The sequence below is a fragment of the Anser anser genome (assembly GCF_964211835.1).
Source record: "Anser anser genome assembly, chromosome: 1".
Taxonomy (NCBI): domain Eukaryota; kingdom Metazoa; phylum Chordata; class Aves; order Anseriformes; family Anatidae; genus Anser; species Anser anser.
The window spans coordinates 50,852,071-50,872,790 of record NC_139720.1 but is presented as its reverse complement, the minus strand read 5'-3'; the positions used below and the strand labels follow the sequence as shown (position 1 = coordinate 50,872,790).

General features: G+C 34.2%; 1 protein-coding gene across 2 annotated transcripts in view; it reads left to right on the top strand.

Annotated features, from left to right (window-relative positions):
* The window catches only part of TMTC3 (transmembrane O-mannosyltransferase targeting cadherins 3), a 36,183-nt gene extending 15,684 nt beyond the window's left edge, over window positions 1–20,499 (top strand). For both annotated transcript variants that reach the window (XM_083821383.1, XM_083821382.1), the window contains 11 exons: window positions 334–433; window positions 1,087–1,202; window positions 2,755–2,927; window positions 3,810–4,062; window positions 9,504–9,652; window positions 13,034–13,154; window positions 13,752–13,863; window positions 14,612–14,715; window positions 15,856–16,025; window positions 16,849–17,075; window positions 18,571–20,499. In XM_083821383.1, coding sequence (XP_083677509.1) covers window positions 334–433; window positions 1,087–1,202; window positions 2,755–2,927; window positions 3,810–4,062; window positions 9,504–9,652; window positions 13,034–13,154; window positions 13,752–13,863; window positions 14,612–14,715; window positions 15,856–16,025; window positions 16,849–17,075; window positions 18,571–19,388 — 2,343 coding nt within the window. In that variant the 3' untranslated portion in view covers window positions 19,389–20,499. The remainder of the gene's footprint in view (window positions 1–333; window positions 434–1,086; window positions 1,203–2,754; window positions 2,928–3,809; window positions 4,063–9,503; window positions 9,653–13,033; window positions 13,155–13,751; window positions 13,864–14,611; window positions 14,716–15,855; window positions 16,026–16,848; window positions 17,076–18,570) is intronic.
* Window positions 20,500–20,720: the final 221 nt, after the last annotated feature.

The following is a 20,720-nucleotide window of genomic DNA, read 5'->3' as shown; positions in this document are numbered from 1 at the left end:
CACTTACAGCTTTTATTGATGAAAACTAGTTTCTTTGAAGTATTATTAAGAAAGTTATTTTTCCACCCAAATTCTGTCTTAAGTGCTAATTGTGGCTGTTACTGGAGATAAGATAGTACAGCTTTTCTGAGTTGTCTCATTAATAGTGGTGCTATGGATATCATAGTCTTGTTTTCAGCACTGATTGAACTGAAAGCAGTCTTACTCGTTAGACTTTTTTGCTAGTTTACAGACTGTGTTTATGCATATCCTGTTAGTATATTGGTCATGCACTAGTTTAGTGCTAGAATAATCACTAAAGGAATATTATTGTTTTGTTTTTTTTTCTTTTAGGTAACTGGAGTTGTGGGCAGAGCAGAACTTCTATCATCCATCTTTTTTCTAGCTGCCTTTTTATCATATACTAAATCTAAAGGGCCAGATAATACCATAGGTAAATGACCGACAAATATACGTAACTTAATTTCTGTATCAGGGATAACAGAGCTCTAAAATGGTAATGTGGATATACTAGTTATTCAACAAGTGTGTACAAAAAACCATCCAGCCCCAAGATGCCCCTATAGTTTCACTTTTCAACCATAAATTGCCTTTTGTTTTCTTCAATGCTTGAGCAGGTTTTCAGTTTTGTTAAACCTAGAGTTTGCTAATGACAAGGGGATTCTTGCAGTAACTCTTATTGATGCAAGTAAGTGGAAACATGCCGAGATGCCTCAGTAAGCTGCAGAATTTCAGTAGAGATGTAGGAAGTGGCCTCTTTTTCAAAAGCAGTTTGACTTTTGACTGCCTTTAAAAGATACATTTGAAAAGGCATCCTGGTGAGTTAGGAAAGATTGGGTTTTGCTTTCCTAAGAGGAGGAGGCAGTTTTAAAACTGCTAACTGGTGAATTAATGTCTGTAGAGTAAGACTGAGAATCCTGTAATAACAAATGGCACATTGAGTAAGCTTATAGGGTGTGTCCAAATGGCAAATTTCTAGATCGTGTTCAGACATAGAGTCAATTTTCACCTCTTAGGTAAAATTCCTTTATTAAGCTTTTGTGTTGTAAGATGAAACATTTTCAATAGTGTCTTCTTGATTTGCAGTGTGGACTCCAATTGCAGTGACTGTGTTTCTAGTAGCTGTTGCAACACTGTGTAAAGAGCAAGGAATAACGGTGGTGGGGATATGCTGTGTGTATGAAGTATTTATTGCTCAAGGGGTAAGATGTCATTGAAATTTAAATTTGATTTCTTCTTGAATTTCTCTAAAGAGCTATCAAATACTTGGAAGCATGATATTTCAACACTGATTTTGTCAATTCACGCTAATTCTATAGTTCTATTAATGTTTTGAGGTGTTCTGTTGACTCAATTGATGTTTAAAATACATGGATCATGGGGAGGGAAGCAAATGGCTTCTAAGTTGTCGTTTATACACCGTGCAGAGATACTGCCAAATCTACTTGATGAAGAGTCAACATGTCTTAATGAAAACCAAAGGTTTTAGTTGATTGAGGTTTGCAAAGACAAGCATGTAACAGTCTTGGCTAAAGTCTGAGGTGCATAAAGAAGGAGTGTTGGTTGTTTTTAAATCCTTCAGGAAAAATAGAGAACATACAATCTACAATCACATTTCATCATTTGCTTATGAATAACCAGATGTTTTGGAGTAGCCTATTTAAGTAATACTTTGATGAAACTTGTTTCTCTAAGAATACTTTTAATTTCTAATCTGATAGGATTCATCTTGAGCATTGAGAAGTTCCTGTTAACTTGTTTAGAGAAAAAATTTTCCTGCAGTGAAATAATTTTTGTCTTTTTAATAGTCAAACCATATGCAATTTAAAGAGGTATAGTTGCGTGTACTAAGACCATCTTTCTAATTTACCACTCCTTAATTATTTGAGGGAATATTTTGTAAAAGCTACAACAGTAAAAGCTGAAATATATGCCGAGGCAGACTTCAAGGCTAAAATGTCAAAATCACTTTTCTGTACTTGAAGGAATATGTTTGTAATTATTGGCCTTGTATGCCTCGTCAATAAACATGTAATTTTCAAACTAGATTTCTAAGGAAGAACTTCAAACCACTACTTCTCTTACAGTAACTTTTAATATGATCCTCAATTTCATTAAAGTTTTAAGAAGTTCGTGTAAGTCAGTTGAGTTGAAAAGATAAAATCCAGGTTGGGACTTGAACTGAGTTTGACTGTTTCTCAAAACCCTATCAATCCCTGTATTTTAGTCAGATGGTATACGTGAAGCAGTAAGTCATCCATAACACAAGACATGAAGACATAAGAAAAGAAGTCGGCACACAGGGAAGAAATTAGGGTACATAATGTGCAAGATCATAATGTTCATGCGGCAAGGACAGATGGGTTACTGCAGTAGAGACATAAAATAGAAACCCTGGGCTAATCAAGAAATAAATTGTATTTCTACTGTGCCTTGATATTTTGTTCATGGGACAGGTTTTCAAAGCAACTAATAATTCTAAAAAAAATTTATTTGAACTCTGTTTGAAGATGGTACATGTTTTTTCATCTGTCTGAAAATATGGCACTACACTATGATAGTGTTAGCAATAATACTTAAATAGAATTATTTTTATTAGAATGGTGGACTTTAGGGACGGGCATATGAAACCTCTACAAAACTGAATTAAGAAACTATTTGGAGCATGCATTTACAGAAAAACAAGATTAAAAAATTACCTTATATTACCTCAGTTAATGAATACACTCATTAAAAACACCTTTTCCTTTGCAGTATACATTGCCAGTGCTGTTGGACACAGCTGTGCAGATTCTTCGAGGGAAGGGCAGTATTCCGTTTTCCATGCTCCAAACACTGTTGAAGCTCATAGTACTAATGTTCAGTACACTGCTTCTTGTTGTTGTCAGAGTCCAGGTTATCCAGTCTCAACTTCCAGTGTTTACAAGGTAATAGGAAAATGTCTCTTATTTACAGATACTGATACATAAGATGTGGCTTAACGATGTCTGAATAAAATGGCCAAAGATACGTTACCTGAAGAGTCTAACTTATTTCCCTGTTGTAGAATTGCTCTTCCTATTGTAGAATTGCTGTACAATTCTACAATTTTTGTCAAATTGTTAACTAGTATATTTGAGTACGTGTTGACACAAATATCCAACGTACTAAGTTATATGAGTATGCACTAATTTTAAAAAACTTTTGGTTGTTAATTGGCTCTAATAATCCAAAATTAAGTTTTACTACGGAAATATTTTTTTTTTATTGGCTGTGTGTTTGAACCTTGGCTGAGTACTTCAGAACTTTTAACAAGTTTTTCCTTGTCTACATATGAATAATTTCTTTGGTTTTAGACATGCATTATGCAGAAAGCATGCTTAACTTCAGATACAGTGCCTGAGGATAAATGTATGAGTACTGGTAGGAACTGCAATTTAACATTCTAAAATGTAAAGTAATATAAAAATACAACAATCAAATGTTTTTCCCCGAAAGATCAGGCAAATTTTTAAAAACATAACAAGGACCATTGAACCCAACTTCAGGAAGAGTAGTGTAAGTCATTGTTGAAACATGCTGATTATATCCGAAACAAGTTTCTTAAAGAATCTTGGAGGAGATTCCGTTCTGTGCTAAAATGCGTCATAATGTGTGGTTCCCAAATTGTGTGGTTCCTGACAAATGCAGGAAGATTAGGATATTGTACATGGCTGTAATTGGCAGTTCTAGCTATGAATCTAAAGACTACTTGCATCTGGTCATACAGTCGATGAAGACCATAACTTGTTTTCATTAAAAGCTCCTTTTTCTCCTTTATTTTGCTTTAGGTTTGATAATCCAGCTGCTGTAAGTCCATCTCCAGCAAGGCAGCTGACTTTCAACTACCTCCTCCCTGTAAATGCTTGGCTTCTTCTCAACCCCTCAGAGTTATGCTGTGACTGGACAATGGGAACTATTCCACTCGTGGAGTCTTTGTTAGATGTTAGAAATGTTGCCACCCTTACATTCTTTTGCTTTCTGGGATCTTTGGTTGTCTTCAGTCTCCGATATCCTGGGGATTCCTCCAAGACTGTACTGATGGTATGAATGATGCATGTTTCATATTCCTTTTTGTTCTGCTCTCCCCGAGAATGTAACTGTCTCAGGATGTTTGATCATGTGCCTAGTCTGCGGTGACCCAGTCATGCATCTTCTCTTGGGCTAAAATGAATACGTAAGAAAAGAGAAAAATCATTGTAGCCATAAACCTGTTAAACCGCAGTTAAGTACGTTTACTCTGTCAGGGATGAGATGTAGAAAAAGAGATGAGATGAGAATAAGTATGGCTATTGTTATTTATTTGCCAACTGTATTGTGGCCATTCTCAAGTTTTCAGAACTTGGACAGCAAACTGGGGTTTTCAGTAGAACTTAAATTTGAGGATCAGAATGCATTTCCATCCTTCAAACTCTACTTAAACGTCAGTAATTATTCTACATATTTAGCAAGTAAATTGATTTTTTTCTGATATAAAAGGACATATTTTGGCATTTAGGTATACAAGTTTTCTCCCTTTTTTCGCCTTTTATAATGAAGGCACTTGTCTGTAGACTCTTCCATATTCTAAGGCAAAACTAAGTTTTGTCAGCTATCAAATCACTTCCTGTTTTTCACTAGTATACAACCTTAAAATTGAAATGGATTCACATGAAAGAATATTTTGGAGGAAATGGAAAGGAGCTAGTGTTTTTCACCCAAAAAGCCACTTTTTGATTGTGGCTATTGCAAAAAATTCACAAGGTGAATGATTAACCGATACTATGTTTCTCATTAAGTCAGTGGTGCAGTTATGCCTGCAACAAATCTGCAAGTATAAATCTGAGCTTGCTTCAGAAATACCCTGCTTTTTTTAAAATATGTAACTCTAGCCAACGGAAGTTTCAGATGGGTGGGAATATTTATGCACAATTTAAAGCTATGAATTTCTTTGCTAATCAGCAGACCAACTTGGATACATTTCAAAGAGACCTAACATTACAGCTCTGACTAATACTTTTTTTTGGTCTTGTCATGGAGCAAGGCAGATTGTTTCACTAGAAAATTCTTGAAAATAAATGATCTGTATTATAGCTGGTGAAGCTTCTAGTCCTGAATTTGGAAACAGCATATGAACAAAAGAAACTTAGCTTATTTGTATAATAAATGCACAAGATGACATACCCAGAAAATCAGTTTAATGCTATTGGACAATATGTATTTCAAAACTAAACATTGTGTTTAAAAAAAGTAGTTCTATAGTTCTTAAATGTAAATAAGTAGTTTAATGTTCCTTTTTATAGAAGCTGAAACATTTTTTATCCAGTGCACTGAAAGTAGTGGAAATGTGTATGGGGAGCGGTACACCCTTTTTCATAAGACTGCTCTTTAACTTTATTTCCCAACACTTTCCTTTACTTCCTAACTCGTAAAGTTCAGAAGAGAAAAGGGTTATTGTTTTCAACATTAGTTTTTGTTCAAGGGCATTTTTTTCTTATTATTCCAAGTGATTTTTATAGCAAGGGTCTTCTGAGTTCATTCAGCTGAACCTGTGATCTACAGTGTAGCTTAAACACACTGTAATCACTGTTGAACGAAAGTTATTTTTGTTTCATATATACCTTTATTGTATATATAACCTTCTGTATGATGCGGATTTTTTCCAGACATATCTAAATGCCTGAAAGCTAATTTCTTAGATGAGAATGCAATATAAAATATTGAAAATGAATTGTTATAACTTGCAACAGCACTGTAGGCCAAAAGCCGTTTCTGCCTACCAGTAAACCATTAATGTTTTGATGTAGACAGGATATTGTGTCATGGGAGAGAGAGGGAGAGAACGGTTTCTTCACTGTGGCTTCTTAGTTTCTCTTATTAGAGAGATCATAGCACAATCTTTAAAATGAAGAAATTGAATCTCTGCTTAGTGAAACCCACTTATACAGTTTATGGCAGTTTTCCAGATAACTATGTTGAAATACTGTTTTTTTAAACTTTTTTTTTTTCCACACTTGGTTCTCGGTTCTTCCAGTAAAAGCCTGAATTTGTGCTAGTCAAAATAAATTAGTTCCCTGGCAGGTACAAATTTTAGTTGTCTGCATGGATGCCACCTAGTATGCCTAGATGCGTAGTAAACCTAGATGCCACCTGTGTTTTCAGCACAGCATTGTTGAAAGCATGACTGTTCACACTGGTTTTGAACTCTTAATGAGCATCACTCTGAAGGAGTCCTAAAGGGCATTGTAAAGAGCTTCTGCCTTTAGAAATCTCTAGCATGTTTTGGCTCTTGCATTAGCCCTATGAGACCCTCAGGTCTCATGCTGAAGCCTGAACTAAGGGAAAAGTCTCGAGTTATTTTTGTTCATGATATCATAAACAGTACAACTTCAAACCTGCTGCAGAAATAAAGATTTTTATTTGGACTTTGCAAATCAAATGCGAAGGAGATGGATCCAAAATGCAAAAGAGAAGGGAGGCCGCAAGTTTGTCTTAACATGTCTTTCTGTATTTGCTGACGTGGATTTGGATGTGGGTGCTGTACTTCTTGAGGGACAAGACAGAAAAATAGATTCCTTCTCCCACTTCCACGAGTGACAGTGGACATTCCACAGTTCTCCACAAGACATCTCACAGGTTGAACTCATTAATGAGAGATGGAAAAGTTGAAGGACCCATTTTCAGCCAGCATCTGTTTGATACAAATCATCTCCACAAAGCATAACTCAGGTAAGTGGGTGCATTGTGTTCTACTTCGTCATATTTTAGTTTTGCTGTAGGTTCTAAAATTGCCTTTTTGAAATAACAGAATTGGGAGAGGACAAAACAGATTAATTGCTTCTTCAAAGTAGCCAATTTATTTTACCAACTGACAATATTAAACTAACAGAAAATGGGATTGTGTATTATAAATCAGAACACATGGTTTGGCAGGTTGATGTCATTATGCTGCTTGAAATAATCAATTATTTTGACGTTAATGAAGGACATGCCCTAGAAACAATGTATGAGGAATTAAATTCTCTTGTATTTTGTGTTTACTTTATCCCTTTGAGCAGTCAGAAAACTTGACTATTAGGCTAAGTGACCTTTTTAAATAATTTACAATATAAATATTGAAAATGTTTAGTACAATGAATAGTACAGATTTAGAATTACATTGGCTTTTCCCTAGGTTTCCAAATCAGGCTGTGATCATGGCTTTTGTTTTCTAAATTAAATCTTTCGGGTTAGACACTTCTTTGTTGGCTGGCAAAATTTTAATACAAGCTTTTTATCTCTGTTGATACTTGCTAAGTGTCCCAAACGAGTGCTTTACCATCCTTTCTCAGCCCTCGCTTATAATGAGACAGCACTCCATGCTACTCAGCCACAAACCTTCGTGGCTTTTTACTGTGCAAATGTCAGGAGCAGACAGGTATCCTTAAGCTTCTTGGAGAAAGTTTTTGCGTTTTTAAGTGATGTATCTACCAAGACATCAGTACTTCTGAACTATTCAGTATTTATTTCTGTAGGCCCCGTACTTGTATCTCAGGCTTTGAAATGTCTCCTGAAGTTTTTGAATGGTCATCTAGCAGTTCACTTACTTTTTATAGTTTATGGTCATATTTTAGAGTTCTGTCATGTGCTTTTTGCTCCCTGCATAATGTGAATGTTTCTGTCTCTTTTATGTTTTTCAGTTGCCTTGACTGGGATATTTTTCAACTGAGCTTTGCACCTGCTGAAAGACTGTGATAAAGAGAGCAAACGAACAGAAGAGAACAAATTTTTATCTGCGTTGGCGCTTTGAGTCTGTCACTTAAGAAATTATATTTGAAGGACAATAGACTGAGGAGAGGCAAAGAGACTGAAAGAAGTTGAGCAAAATCTTGTGTAACATTTTGCCATCAGAAAAATTGCAGAGAGCTAAATAAACCATGCCAAAATCTTTAGATTCATAGACAGTCCTTTTTATTAGGTGTCATTTAAGCATATGTACAAACCTTACACATTTTAAAGTTTACTTCAGTGTGAATAACTTTTAAATAAAAGATCTGCAAAACAGCACTTTTTTTGGTAAAGCACACTTGGAACTTGCTTTTGTAGATTCACCTTTGTAGTATTGCTTGTGTTCAGCTACTGGAAACGATGAAATACAGAATGACTCTAACCCTCACTTCCCCCCAAAAAATACGAAGACATTTCCTGTAACTGGGTGAAAGAGTGATACAGAACACTGGCTTGGGGATAGCATGATGGATTCCTGCATTTCAGAGTGAATTACAAAAATCTATCTTAAAGTTCCATGTTGGAATTTTTACTTCTTGATGAGATAGGTTGGGAGGTGCTCTATAAGGAGCATGTACTATACAAATGTAAAGGATAAAGGTAGAGGAATGTGAAATGGCATTAAATACAATTTTCTCCTCAAGTAATCAACATATTCTCTACATATTATGCTTGTAATATCCTTAAGACTCAATTATTTATTTTTCCTGTAGCTTAATGAATTGCTGTAGACCACTTGATCCATGTTAATGATCCATACCCCAAGTGCATACTCTTTGCTCCATGAAAAATGAGATAACCTTTAATCAGTGTGGCATTTTTATATGTGAAATCCTAGATTCTTTCATACTGGATGTGTTGATTGTTTTAACGTACAAAAGACAGTTCTGCTTACCTAGACAGAAGATGACAACCTGTTGTATAGCAAATTTCTAAAAAAAATCCTTTTTACTATATTCAAATAAATATTATATTTTTGTAGGGTGGTTGTTTTGTTTTTGTTTTGTAACTTGGAGACCATATATTTAGAATTAATTATTTGTGATTATTTAATAATTGAACTAGTTTATTTGTAATTATCGGTCATGTCCAATTCCTTTGTAGCAGATGGGTTTCTCTGTCTTTTAATGTCTCCCCCAGGCATGCACCTTTTTGTTACGATGTCTGTCAGAAACCTAAGAGCTCCAATTAAGGCAGTTGATAACTTCATTGTCATTTTCGGTATTTTGGGGTGCCTGTAGTATAGTATCTAAACATGGATGTTAATTCAGTGGTTGCTTCTGATTTTTGTTATTCAGATTTGTAATGGAAATTAAAAATAGAATCAATTGTAAAATGAATTTGTTTACATCATATAATTGTTAATTATTATGAAAGACAATCTCCAAGGTTTTAGGTCTGCCATGTTTTTGTATGTGGAGCTCTTGTTAAAACACTGGTTTGAATATGACCTTTGGTCCTAGCATTCTGTCATACAGCTGCTCTTTTCTGTAGTACAGAAAACCAATTACACTAGGCTGCATAAGAAAGTGTCATTCGTAGGGTCTAACTTGCCATGCTCAGAGTGGTCTCAATGTAAAACAGATCTTAATACATAAAAGAAAAAAAAAAAGACGTAGATCTTCCATGTATGTCAGACTTTGTTTTTTTGCTTTTGTAATTGCTTCATAATTTGTGTGTTGAGTACAGTCTGTCACTGCCTAATCTTGCTTACTAATTAATTTGCATTTCTTTTCTAGGCACTCTGCTTAATAGTGCTACCCTTCATTCCTGCATCAAACCTCTTTTTTCCTGTTGGATTTGTAGTAGCAGAACGTGTGTTATATGTTCCTAGCATGGGATTCTGCATTTTAGTAGCACACGGATGGAAGAAATTATCAAATAAAAGGTACAGTAAGTTTACCTTTAACTGGTTTAACTCATTTCTCCTAATTCAATAAAAGACAAGGACATTTATAACTGCGGGATTTCCCAATAGAGCTTTAACCAGTGTGAATTTATGATGTTACAGGTCCTGTTCTGCATCAAGTTCTTGCTGAATGCAGAGTACTGACCAAGAGTAACTGTTTGGCAGTCCTGTGGTGTGAGCAAATGACAGCAAGGAACTTAGAAGACCAGTAGATATTTTTTAATTTATAAACAGACATGCACCATCAGCAGTGTTGCTTTGAAAATGTAGTACACTGGCTGCTCTTCCTGTAGAGGAATTTAGTGCTGGTTTAGGGGATAGACATTTACTAAGCAGTTTATTAGGAAAAAACACTTTTGCGTCAGCAAATACTTCAAATTAAATTTACCTATATGCATGTTGGGTGCAGTCAGAACGTCAGCATCATGAGTTAGTCTTCTGATTAAGTATTCTTAATTATTTAAAAATTAATTGTGATTTAGCTTAATGCTACAAACAAGGTAGACTAGAAGTTACTTTTAGGTGTGCTGTGTGTGAAGTGAATTCCATAGTATTGTAACGGATAACTTCAGTCTTTTCAGTCTGTGCCACAGTCTTTTGAAGCGTTAGTGATGTGAGGTGAAAGGATAATATATTTCACCTAAAGGATAAAATATTTCACCTTTCACCTTGTGAGGTGAAAGGATAATATATTTAATTCATTTATACAACCTAGTATTTTAGGTTAAAATATTTTGCTGAAGATCACTGATTTCTTTGAAATTTTTGTGATATCATTAATCAGATTTTATCATGAGTTTGTGGCCCTTACGCTTTTTTAGCTGATAGCAGTTTGCCATCTTAGGTCAAACCATTTTACCAAATAGAAATATTTTTTTTGGAGTTATTTCGGAGCAATCAGTTTAAAAGTTGGTTGAGCTTGTATTTGGAGAGAGAACCAAATTGTAAGAAAAGGGTAAACATTACAGAACCTTTGTTTCACAAATTGCAGATTTTTGTATTTTGACTTTTATTACAGAAAGTGACTGAATAGGAGTAAAGGAGGAGTTTTAAATCTGTTGGAGAGGGGAGATACTTTAGTGCATTGATCCTTTGCCTCTTAAGAAAAATAGTCCTTACGATACTAAATACTGGGATTCTTCCCCTACACCTCCCATTGTTGTTGTTATTCTGAGGGTATTCGGAGGTTCATTTAAAAACACAAAAACTGCAAAACATACTTTTCAATACCTTTGACACCAAACACTTTAGAATGCAAGGTAGCTTACATTACACATCGCTACAAAATGGACTGCCTAGATATTTCTTTTGTGTAAATAACATGGTATTTTCTGTTTTAAATCATTTTTAAGGATTAGGCAAAAAAAATTATTGTCTAGATATGATTTGTACTTCATCCAAAGGTGACTACTGACTAAAGTTTATGTAATGCATGTATATCAGTCTGCAGCATGTGGAAATATCTTCATTACTGATAAAATTTTCAGTGTTTAAGTGCTAAGAATGTACATCAGAACTGCTCAGTATTTGTTTAATTAAAGAATGATTTAGATAAGAATTTCTCCTTTGAAATTTCTGCTCTGAATGCATATTTTGCATGGACCTTAGGTTTTCTAGTGTCTTGTACATTGTAAATGCTTCCCCCTGAGCTGGATGCTCTACCCTTTTTACCCTAGTGCCATACTTCTGCTCATCTGGACAAACTGAAAGGCAGCCGATCCCAGTCTATGTTGTCTGTTGTCGTTAGAAGTGAGGTTAGAAGTGTCGTTAGAAGTGAGTTATCCTTGCAGGATAACTTGTGCTAACTGGTGCTGCCAAAGCTGACAGCAATGGATAAGGAGAAATCAGTGATACCCTGTGGGAGTGAGGAGAAAGTATTATCACAAATCCCACTACAAAGTGGCAAAAATAGAAGTGTTGTGACAGAAAGCAAGGATCCAGGAGAGGACAGATAGGGAGGAAAATTAGGCAGCAGTGTGGCTTACTACAAAAATATTGCAAGTCAGTGCTCTAAAAAGTCTCACAATGTGGAATAGGCTCCTTGCTTTAGAAATATGGGGGGGACATATGGGGGGGGGGGGGTGGAACTGTTTTATTAGCCTGGTGGGGATATGGTTTATTGCATGTCTCAGTTCTCACCAGCTGCTTTGTGGTGTTGGAATTCCTCTCATTTCTGCTGCTCTTTTAATTTTTACTTTTTAATTTATTTTAAATTAAATTAAATTAATTTTAAAGCAAAACACAAGAACCACCACCAACAAGAACAAGCACAGTCTTGCGTGTGCAGCGTTTTGTATATGAGGGCAAAAGCTTCTGTTTTTCTGTTAAACCCCTGTGGAGTACACAGGAGTGTGAACAGCTAAACCAAGAAATAGCTGGCAAAGGTGGATAGCTATGTCTGCTTCAGAATGATATTTTTAAAGCTTTTTAACAAAGTCATGTTCATAATTGGAGGAAGACTACTAGGTCTTTAGTGCGTTTTTTCACATATAGATCTGAATTCAGAGACCAAATGGTCAGTCTGTTAGAGTTTGTTTTATATCTGGTGTAGTTAAACCAAGCGGTGTTCAAACTGCAGAAAATAAACTGCAAAAAATCTAGAAGATTGTTGCTGACAAGCTGGTCATAGAGTGTGATTTGTGCTCCTGATTTGCAGCTTTTAAAATAAAATATAAGCTGTTCAAGAGGCACTGGACCTTTCTCCTACTGAGGTACTACCATTGTATTGTGTTTACTTAGGAGCATTGGGTGGCCTCCACAGCAAACCTCGCTGATAAGAGGTATGCTACAGTGTGGGAAAGGTTGGTTATGCGTTCAGTAAAGAACTTGTGCGGAATAACCTGACTATATAAATAAATTTATTTTTATTATTTTTTTAAAATTAAATTAAAAATAAAATTAAATAAAAGGATAGGATGACATTAGTTTTTCTTGTTTCATTTTTGTAAGCTATTACATTTTATACAGTGTTTTGAAGAACCTCATTGTTGGACGTCATGATCATGTTCATTGTCTAAGATTACAGATAAGGTCTGAAAAGCAAAAGTACAGTTTTCCTACATTTTTGTTTCACATTATATTATGTGGATTGCATTTGTTTTTATTAAGCAGATTGCATAGTGATGGAAAAAAAAAAAAAACAACAGGTGAATAACTTGAAATTAGACATTAGATTCCTTTTAAATTTTGGACTGCTACAATTAATGTTCAGGCAAGTTGGAATATACCATTCGCAAATATGTTCTGCATTTTTTTTGTCTCCTAGGATAGGAGATATTTTATTTAGTATAAATAAGAATTGTTTGTGTGCTTTTAACAAATCTTTATTTTATTGTTTGTTTTTTTTTTTTAATTTAATAGTGTACTAAGAAAAATTTCTTGGGTTTGTTTGGCTGTGGTACTATTCACGCACGCCTTAAAAACACTGCACAGAAACTGGGACTGGGAATCAGAATACACATTGTTTATGTCAGCTTTAAAGGTACTGTATCTTATTTGAAAGAGATAATGGAAAATTGTGTTGCTATTCTAAAAAAAAGTTGACTGCATTAGAGCATGATAAGAATGGAGAGAAATTATGCTTGTTTTGCCACTTTTATTTCTATGTTGACAGTATCTAATTAGTAGCTTTTGGGAATGCTTTAAAAGCAGTGTGATGCACACATGGGAATTCATGCACAAGAAACGAGAATTTTTTCTTAATGTGTTAAAACAGTTGAATGTATTCTCTTAACTGGAGGTAAACACAATATGTTTGAATACAAAATCTACAAAAGGTTTGCATAAAATAGTTTCTTTAAATATGGCATGATATGATAGTTTGAACAACCATCTATTCATTTTCCAATAATTACATTTTAAAATCCATGGAATTTTTAGGTACTAATGACTAAAATAAATGGATGTTGAGCAGGAAGTTCAATGTAATTGTTCTGTATGCGCTGTTTTGTTGTTCTTTACACATAGCAGCTTGATCTTTCATATGTTTAGTGTTTTTCCAACTTCAAGATTTAGTTGCAAGAAAATCAAATGCAGCTTAATACGTTATATATTGATATCTTTTTGTTGTTGTTTTTAGGTGAATAAGAACAACGCAAAACTATGGAACAATGTAGGGCATGCCTTAGAAAATGAAAAGAATTTTGAAAGAGCTTTGCAATTCTTCATACAAGCCACCCAAGTGCAACCAGGTAAAACGTTTGACTAGCTGCTGCTGAATGGCTTCTCCCTGCTCCTAATATGTCAGGATGCTTAGCTTACTTAACAAAATGTTCTGAATTACCTGTTTTTCACCAACTGAACAGCAAACAGGGCCAGTTAAATGATACGTAGTTTTTCAGTGTGATAAATATATCGATGAGTTAGTATTACAAGTTAATAAGCTCCTCCCCAAAAAAGTCCTCAGTGAAAGTTTCTATCTATAGAAAGATGCATATACTTTTCATTTAAAGCCATTATTTCAGTTCATTCAAAAATAACATCATCCAACCTGTAATTCGTTTTGAAGTATTATTATTATTTAATTTTCTTACTTAATACTAAGGAAGAATATGAAAAAGATATCTAGGATGTATTTATTCTCTTTTGCATACTGTTGCAAAAGAATTTCTAGGTAGTACTGGACAACCTTTCCTTTTTCTTTTTAGAAACCTAGTAAATAATTTTCAATTTATGTGCCTCTACTATAGCAAGAGATTAAAGACATATACATGGAAAACTTACCTATCATTTTTGACCTTTTCCCAAGTAACTTTATAACACATCTTTTGGTTTACAGTTAAATTATTAGCTTCATAATTCAGATGAAAAATAATTTAAACTGGTTTTTTTTGCTAGTCTTTATGCAGTACCTGTATTTAATGCAGCACTCAAGCATAGGTATTTTTTGTGATACTCAGTGTATGAAGTATTTGAAGTTTCATTCTTTTCTTTGTTAAGATGATATTGGTGCCCACATGAATGTAGGAAGAACTTACAAAAACTTAAACAAAACTAAAGAAGCCGAAGAATCATATATGATTGCTAAATCATTGATGCCACAGGTAATTAGAAACTACCACCATAGGAGGGAACTCTTTCAGACCTTATATTCTTGATAAAACTTTCTTATTTTTTTGTTGAAGCTGCATGTTGCTATATGCTCTCTCCCCTCCCTCCCCCCAAAGCTATCTCTTAAAAGAAAAGGTGATACACAATCATAGCACTTTAAAAAATGCTAACTTGGACCTTCTTTGTTAAAAAATATTTTAAGTTACTTTTTATATTGTTTTAGATTTTTTTATGGCTCAAATTGAGGATACAAAATAAGCAAGTTACAAATGTGCACTTACAGTTTCTAATCACAGTGGGTTTACTTTAATGTCCAGCTAATTGATGATGATTAGTTTCTGAGCCCGCAGGAGAAGTCTTAAATGCAGTGTTGGAGGTGGGAGAAGGCAGTTGCAGCTGCGACAAAAAAAAAATCTTTGAAAATACTTGTAAAAAACTGTCCTCTGTTACCTTTTCCATTTGTAAAGTTGTATTTGTACCTAGTAAGTATTACTTTAGCTGTTTAAAAGAAGAGGAATATTTTTGGGGCAAGGTAACAAATGTTAAGGGCAAAATGAGACTGACAAGAAAAATCAATAGTCCCTTGAGTATAACATTAAAAAGCTTGCACAATGAAACAGTATGAAGATTCGAGTAGACAGTACATTGGTTTTAATGCCATAGCATTTTCATCTTTCATGTAAATTTTTCATCTGCTGTGTAAGTGGATGGGAAAATTGTACTTACACTGAGCTGAAGGGTTTAAAAAAAAAGGCTTGTCTGATAGAATGTCATTTTAGGCTTTAAGAAATACTCTTTGTATGAATGGGGAAAGTTTTACAAGATCTGGATGGTTGTTAATGGCCATTTGCATGAGCCAAGTTAAGTAGTAACAGAGCTTAACTGATAACTTTTGTATTCCATTTAAGGTAATGTTCCACGTGTTCATAGAAGTAAGACGACAAAATATTTTGTTATGTTTTTATGATTTTTTTTCTTGGAGGAAGAGCTGCTATTTGTAATTGTTAAGTGGCTGTAGACTGTCCAGTATTACCCTAAAACAAATGCAGCATGCTGAAGAGTAGTTCTGTACTGATTGTCTTTCATATTTTTACTCTTTTTTTTTTTTTTGGTACATATGTTCTTTCTGGCAGATTATTCCAGGTAAAAAGTATGCAGCAAGAGTTGCTCCTAACCACCTGAATGTTTATATTAATCTTGCAAATTTAATTAGAGCAAATGAATCTCGCCTCGAAGAAGCAGATCAATTATATCGGCAAGCAATTAGTATGAGGCCAGATTTCAAGCAGGCTTACATCAGCAGGTATTTTCTAATTTTAGAGATACATATTCTTGAATGTACATTTGTGTATTTGCAGTGCTGTGAACATTGTTTAGTTCATACAATTGCATTAGCTTCTGGAATTGATTTATTTTCAAATAAGATGATGAAAATTTGGGGCAATAATAAATTATTTATGACAAGTCTTGTTCTTATACATTCCTACTTCAAACAGTGTGTTTCCACATATGCTGTGTATTTGAACATTGTATAGGAAGATGCTTCCATTAGACATCTTTATGAATAACAAACTCAGATTTCTAATCTCCTTGTTTAGTTTTGAACTTCTAAAATTCTTATTTTAAAACTTCTAAAAAAACTTCTGATTACTCTGAATCATGGAGTTTTTCTTTATTATTTAGTTGAAAATGGTTCAGAAAAAGCAAGAAATGGGAAGCACATAAATGGGAGGCTAAATGACTGTGGGTTTTGAGGCTTCTGTCCACTGTTTTGTTAGTTGTGATTCTTCCTGGGATTTAGGGAGGTGCAGAGGTGTGTAGACTCTTTTGCAGTGTCACACAGCCAATATCAGGAGTCCTTGATAACTCCTGTATGTGGGTTCTTTTGTTCTGCTTATACATCTCCTGTATGTAAACTTCTCAGAGCTGAAAGCTTTGGGGAATGGTATATAATCAATTCCTGTGCTTTCTTGTGTTTAAAACAAAACAAAACTAGTATTAGTAGTATTTCACATCTGCTTTCTATAGGAAGATTAATTTCTTTTTAAAAAAAGGCAGAAAAATGTCAATTATTTTTGTACGTATATGAACAAAAATTGCTGAAGATTAAATTTATTCTTCAACAGGGGAGAATTACTTTTAAAAATGAACAAACCTCTGAAAGCTAAGGAAGCTTACCTTAGAGCTCTAGAACTAGACAGAACCAATGCAGACCTGTGGTACAACTTGGCAATTGTTTACATTGAACTGAAAGATCCAACAGAAGCCCTGAAGAATTTTAACCGAGCACTAGAACTCAACCCAACACATAAACTGGCATTGTTCAACTCAGCCCTGCTAATGCAGGAATCTGGTATGTTAGTTACTCCTTAAATAAATATTATGTATTTATAAGATGCATATCACCTCTTTTTTTAGTTAACTGATTTATTTTTGAAAAGCAGAAGTTTGTAGCATCATCAAAAAAACTATTTATTGTAATAGTCAACTTTGTCATTTATTGGTAGTGTTTGGAATTTATGCAAAGTGTACATATACCTTAGCTGATTAGCACCTTTAAAACTATTTTACAATAGAACATCTTATACATATAAAAAATAGTGTTACACAAAACTCTTTTTCAAAATTGTACCTATATAATAAAACAGTGAAGTATGTATAATACTAATGTTTTGCATGTATATTGATTTCGTCCTTTCCTCATCAGTTAAAAATCATTGACTTCTGTGGGTTTTAAATCTAGTCTTGGGAAATGTGAATGTTTTCAGTTTCCCCTGAAATACTTCTGATTAGTATGAATCAAGTTGGATTTTCATGTGCTTGATTTTGTATGTTTAGCTTCTGTCTGTATGGGTAAATATGGCTGTTGCCATACGAAAGCTGTCGCAAAACATAATTAGGAAGTGACAAGTAAGGTTTGTTTCCCTTTTTCTTGGGGATAATTTACCATCCCAACAAGAGATAATAGAGTTGATTGGAGCTGATCCAAATGGATTGTTCTTGTTCTTCATCTCTTTCCACGTTGTAAGTTAGGTAGTACAAGAAACGCCTTGTTTCTTGTCTGAAGTAGTACGAGGGGCTTCAAATGAGCAGAAGTGTTAGTTGTCTAGTTTTGAGTAACCCATACTGGAAGAAGGTACAGGCACTCTTTCAGGAGGTGGAAGAAGGAGGTTAAAATCAGCTCCCTAATCCCCCTTCCTTCAGTAAGTCTATGCCCGGAATTCCTTATTAAAATATATTCACTGAAATATTATTTAAAGTAGCACAGACTACAAGCTAGGATTCCTCCTATTATCAGACAAGATTATTTTTATACTTTATTTTTTAAACAATTTGATGCAAAACAAAATGAGTTACAGATTTTGTTTTGACATGATAAGGTATTATAGCCTGGCTAAATCAGACATCACCCTATGTAATCTCTATCAGTATTCTTTTCAATATGTCTTTAACAAAATGAGGTCTTCTAAGTTTGCTTCTATGAGAGGTGATTTGTCAGAACTGACAACTTCTCTGCATTCCAGTTGCTCACTCATACGTGAAAATAACCCCTGTTAAACTTGTAGAGACACCTTTTGTATCTGTTGTACCGAATCTAAATATAATTTAACAGATAATAGGATAATGATGCTGACTTTGGCTACAAGTCAGCTGTCAGTTTTGTCCTGTAAAGGATGTAAATATCATTTATTTTTTCTGCTACACGGCACAAATAAAAAGTAATATTTTAAACCCTTTAACTTCCACAGAAGTTACGTTTTAATTTGTATAAGAACTAGCATTTTACTGGCCTGGCCTGAAAATACTTCAGTATAAATCTAGAATTAAATGCATTTTCTGTCATTTAGGTGATGCTCGGCTTAGACCTGAAGCTAAACAAAGACTGTTAAATTATGTGAAAGAAGAACCACAGGACGCAAATGGCTACTTCAATTTGGGTATGCTGGCAATGGATGACAAAAAAGATGTGGAGGCAGAGGCATGGATGAAGAAAGCCATAAGGTTACAGCCAAACTTCCGAAGTGCTTTGTTCAATTTGGCGTTGCTTTATTCTCAGACATCAAAAGAATTGATGGCTTTGCCTGTCCTGGAAGACCTACTGAAATACTATCCTGATCATACCAAAGGTCTCATTTTGAAAGGAGATATCCTTATGAACCAAAAGAAGGATATAGTTGGAGCAAAAAAGTGCTTTGAAAAAATTTTGGAACTGGATCCCAACAATGTACAAGGAAAACATAATCTTTGTGTAGTTTACTTTGAAGAACGAGACTTAATAAAAGCAGAAAAATGTTTGGTTGAAACTCTAGCTCTGGCACCTCATGAGGAGTATATTCAACGTCATCTGAACATAGTTAGAAGTAAAATTGCATCACTTAGTGTTACAGAACAGTCATCGCTTCTGGCAGATGGGACTGCAACTACTGCAGAAGAAAAAAAAAAATCATTTCAGAATTTGAAAGAAGTAAAAAATGAGCAGAAAGCCTCCCAAACAACAGCTGATAACAATAAAGGGCAATCAAAAAATAAGAAACGAACAGAGAAAAACAGTATGGAAAAAGAGACTCCCAAAAAATCTTCAAAAGAAATCAAAGATATTGAGAAAAAGAGAGTTGCTGCTTTGAAAAGACTAGAAGAGATTGAACGTATATTAAATGGTGAATAGTCTTTATTATGTCACAAAAGAGTAAGGGAGGAGTACTATTTTTAGTTGTTTAATGTGATCCAACTGGAAGATGGTTTCAGTCCTTTGGAAATAGAAAAAATGTTGACTGCGTATCATTTGGCAAGCAGTGAAAGTCATTACAATGCTTTATGTGAGAACTACAAATTTAAATATGATGTGGGGTATGGATGGGGATTGAAGGGTAATGGGTTGAGAATAATCTTAAATGCAGAATCTTAATTGAGAAAATAGTACTCAAAAATCATTGTAAGTCAGGGATATTCAGGAAGGGTACTTTCAAGGAATCCGTGAAAAAAATTAGTGGTGAACTGATAGGATAAGCCGGACGCTGCTGCTTTTCCACATAAAAATCTGTTTGGGTTAACATTTTCTACATTTCCATTTTACACATCAACAGTTTAAATCTTTCTAGACTTTTGTTTGCTTTACGTGGAAAAGCATTTTTCTTTGTGTTATTTGTTTAGAGAGCTTATCAAAGTCAGTAAAATGCCACTGGTTGTACTATGTATGTGTTAGACCATAGGATGATGCAGCAGCACACTAAAACTTTCAATTGTGTTCTAAATAAGAAATGATATAATAACCTTTTAATTGTTCTTTACTTACAGTGCTAATGGTTTGTACTGTTTTACCGAATAGAAATCTTATGGTGCTCGTAAGATCTTTAGTCTATGCTTTACTTTTAAAAAAAAACGTGTTTTTTTTTCTTCAACTATCAAACATCTGGTTGTTTTTAAAAGTATATATATGGCGGAAGGAAACAGAAAACACCTTTTTTCACTCTTTCCCCAGTTCATTGAATGCTTACAAATGCACTTTTGGTACAGCAACCAATATGCTATGCAGTAGTCCTTGTCAACTTTGTATGGATGACTGTGGATTGACTCTGTTGTGTGGGAAATTCTTCTTTGTTTATAGTAAATCGACTTTATTGTTGGAACACTATTCTAAGTCTCATGACTTTTCACAACATTGATTTAAGCAACGATTGCTTAGAACAATGTGATAATAATTAAGCCACTGAATTTAACAATGTTTAACACAAGGAAATGTGGATAGTGTGCTTCCAAATATTAAGTTCTTTTGTTTCGATACTTTGTCATGCGTGTGTGGTTTTTATTAAATATTTATTTTGACTACTAAAATATTCCCATTTACACTTTTCCACTAATGCATAATTTTTATTTCCTACATTAATTTTTTTTTTTTTGTAATTTCAGTGTTGCTTTTACCCTTGTGCAACGCATATATTTTTGTTTGAATATATTACCTATTACTGAAGTATGATGCCTCCCTTAATTATGAGAAAGA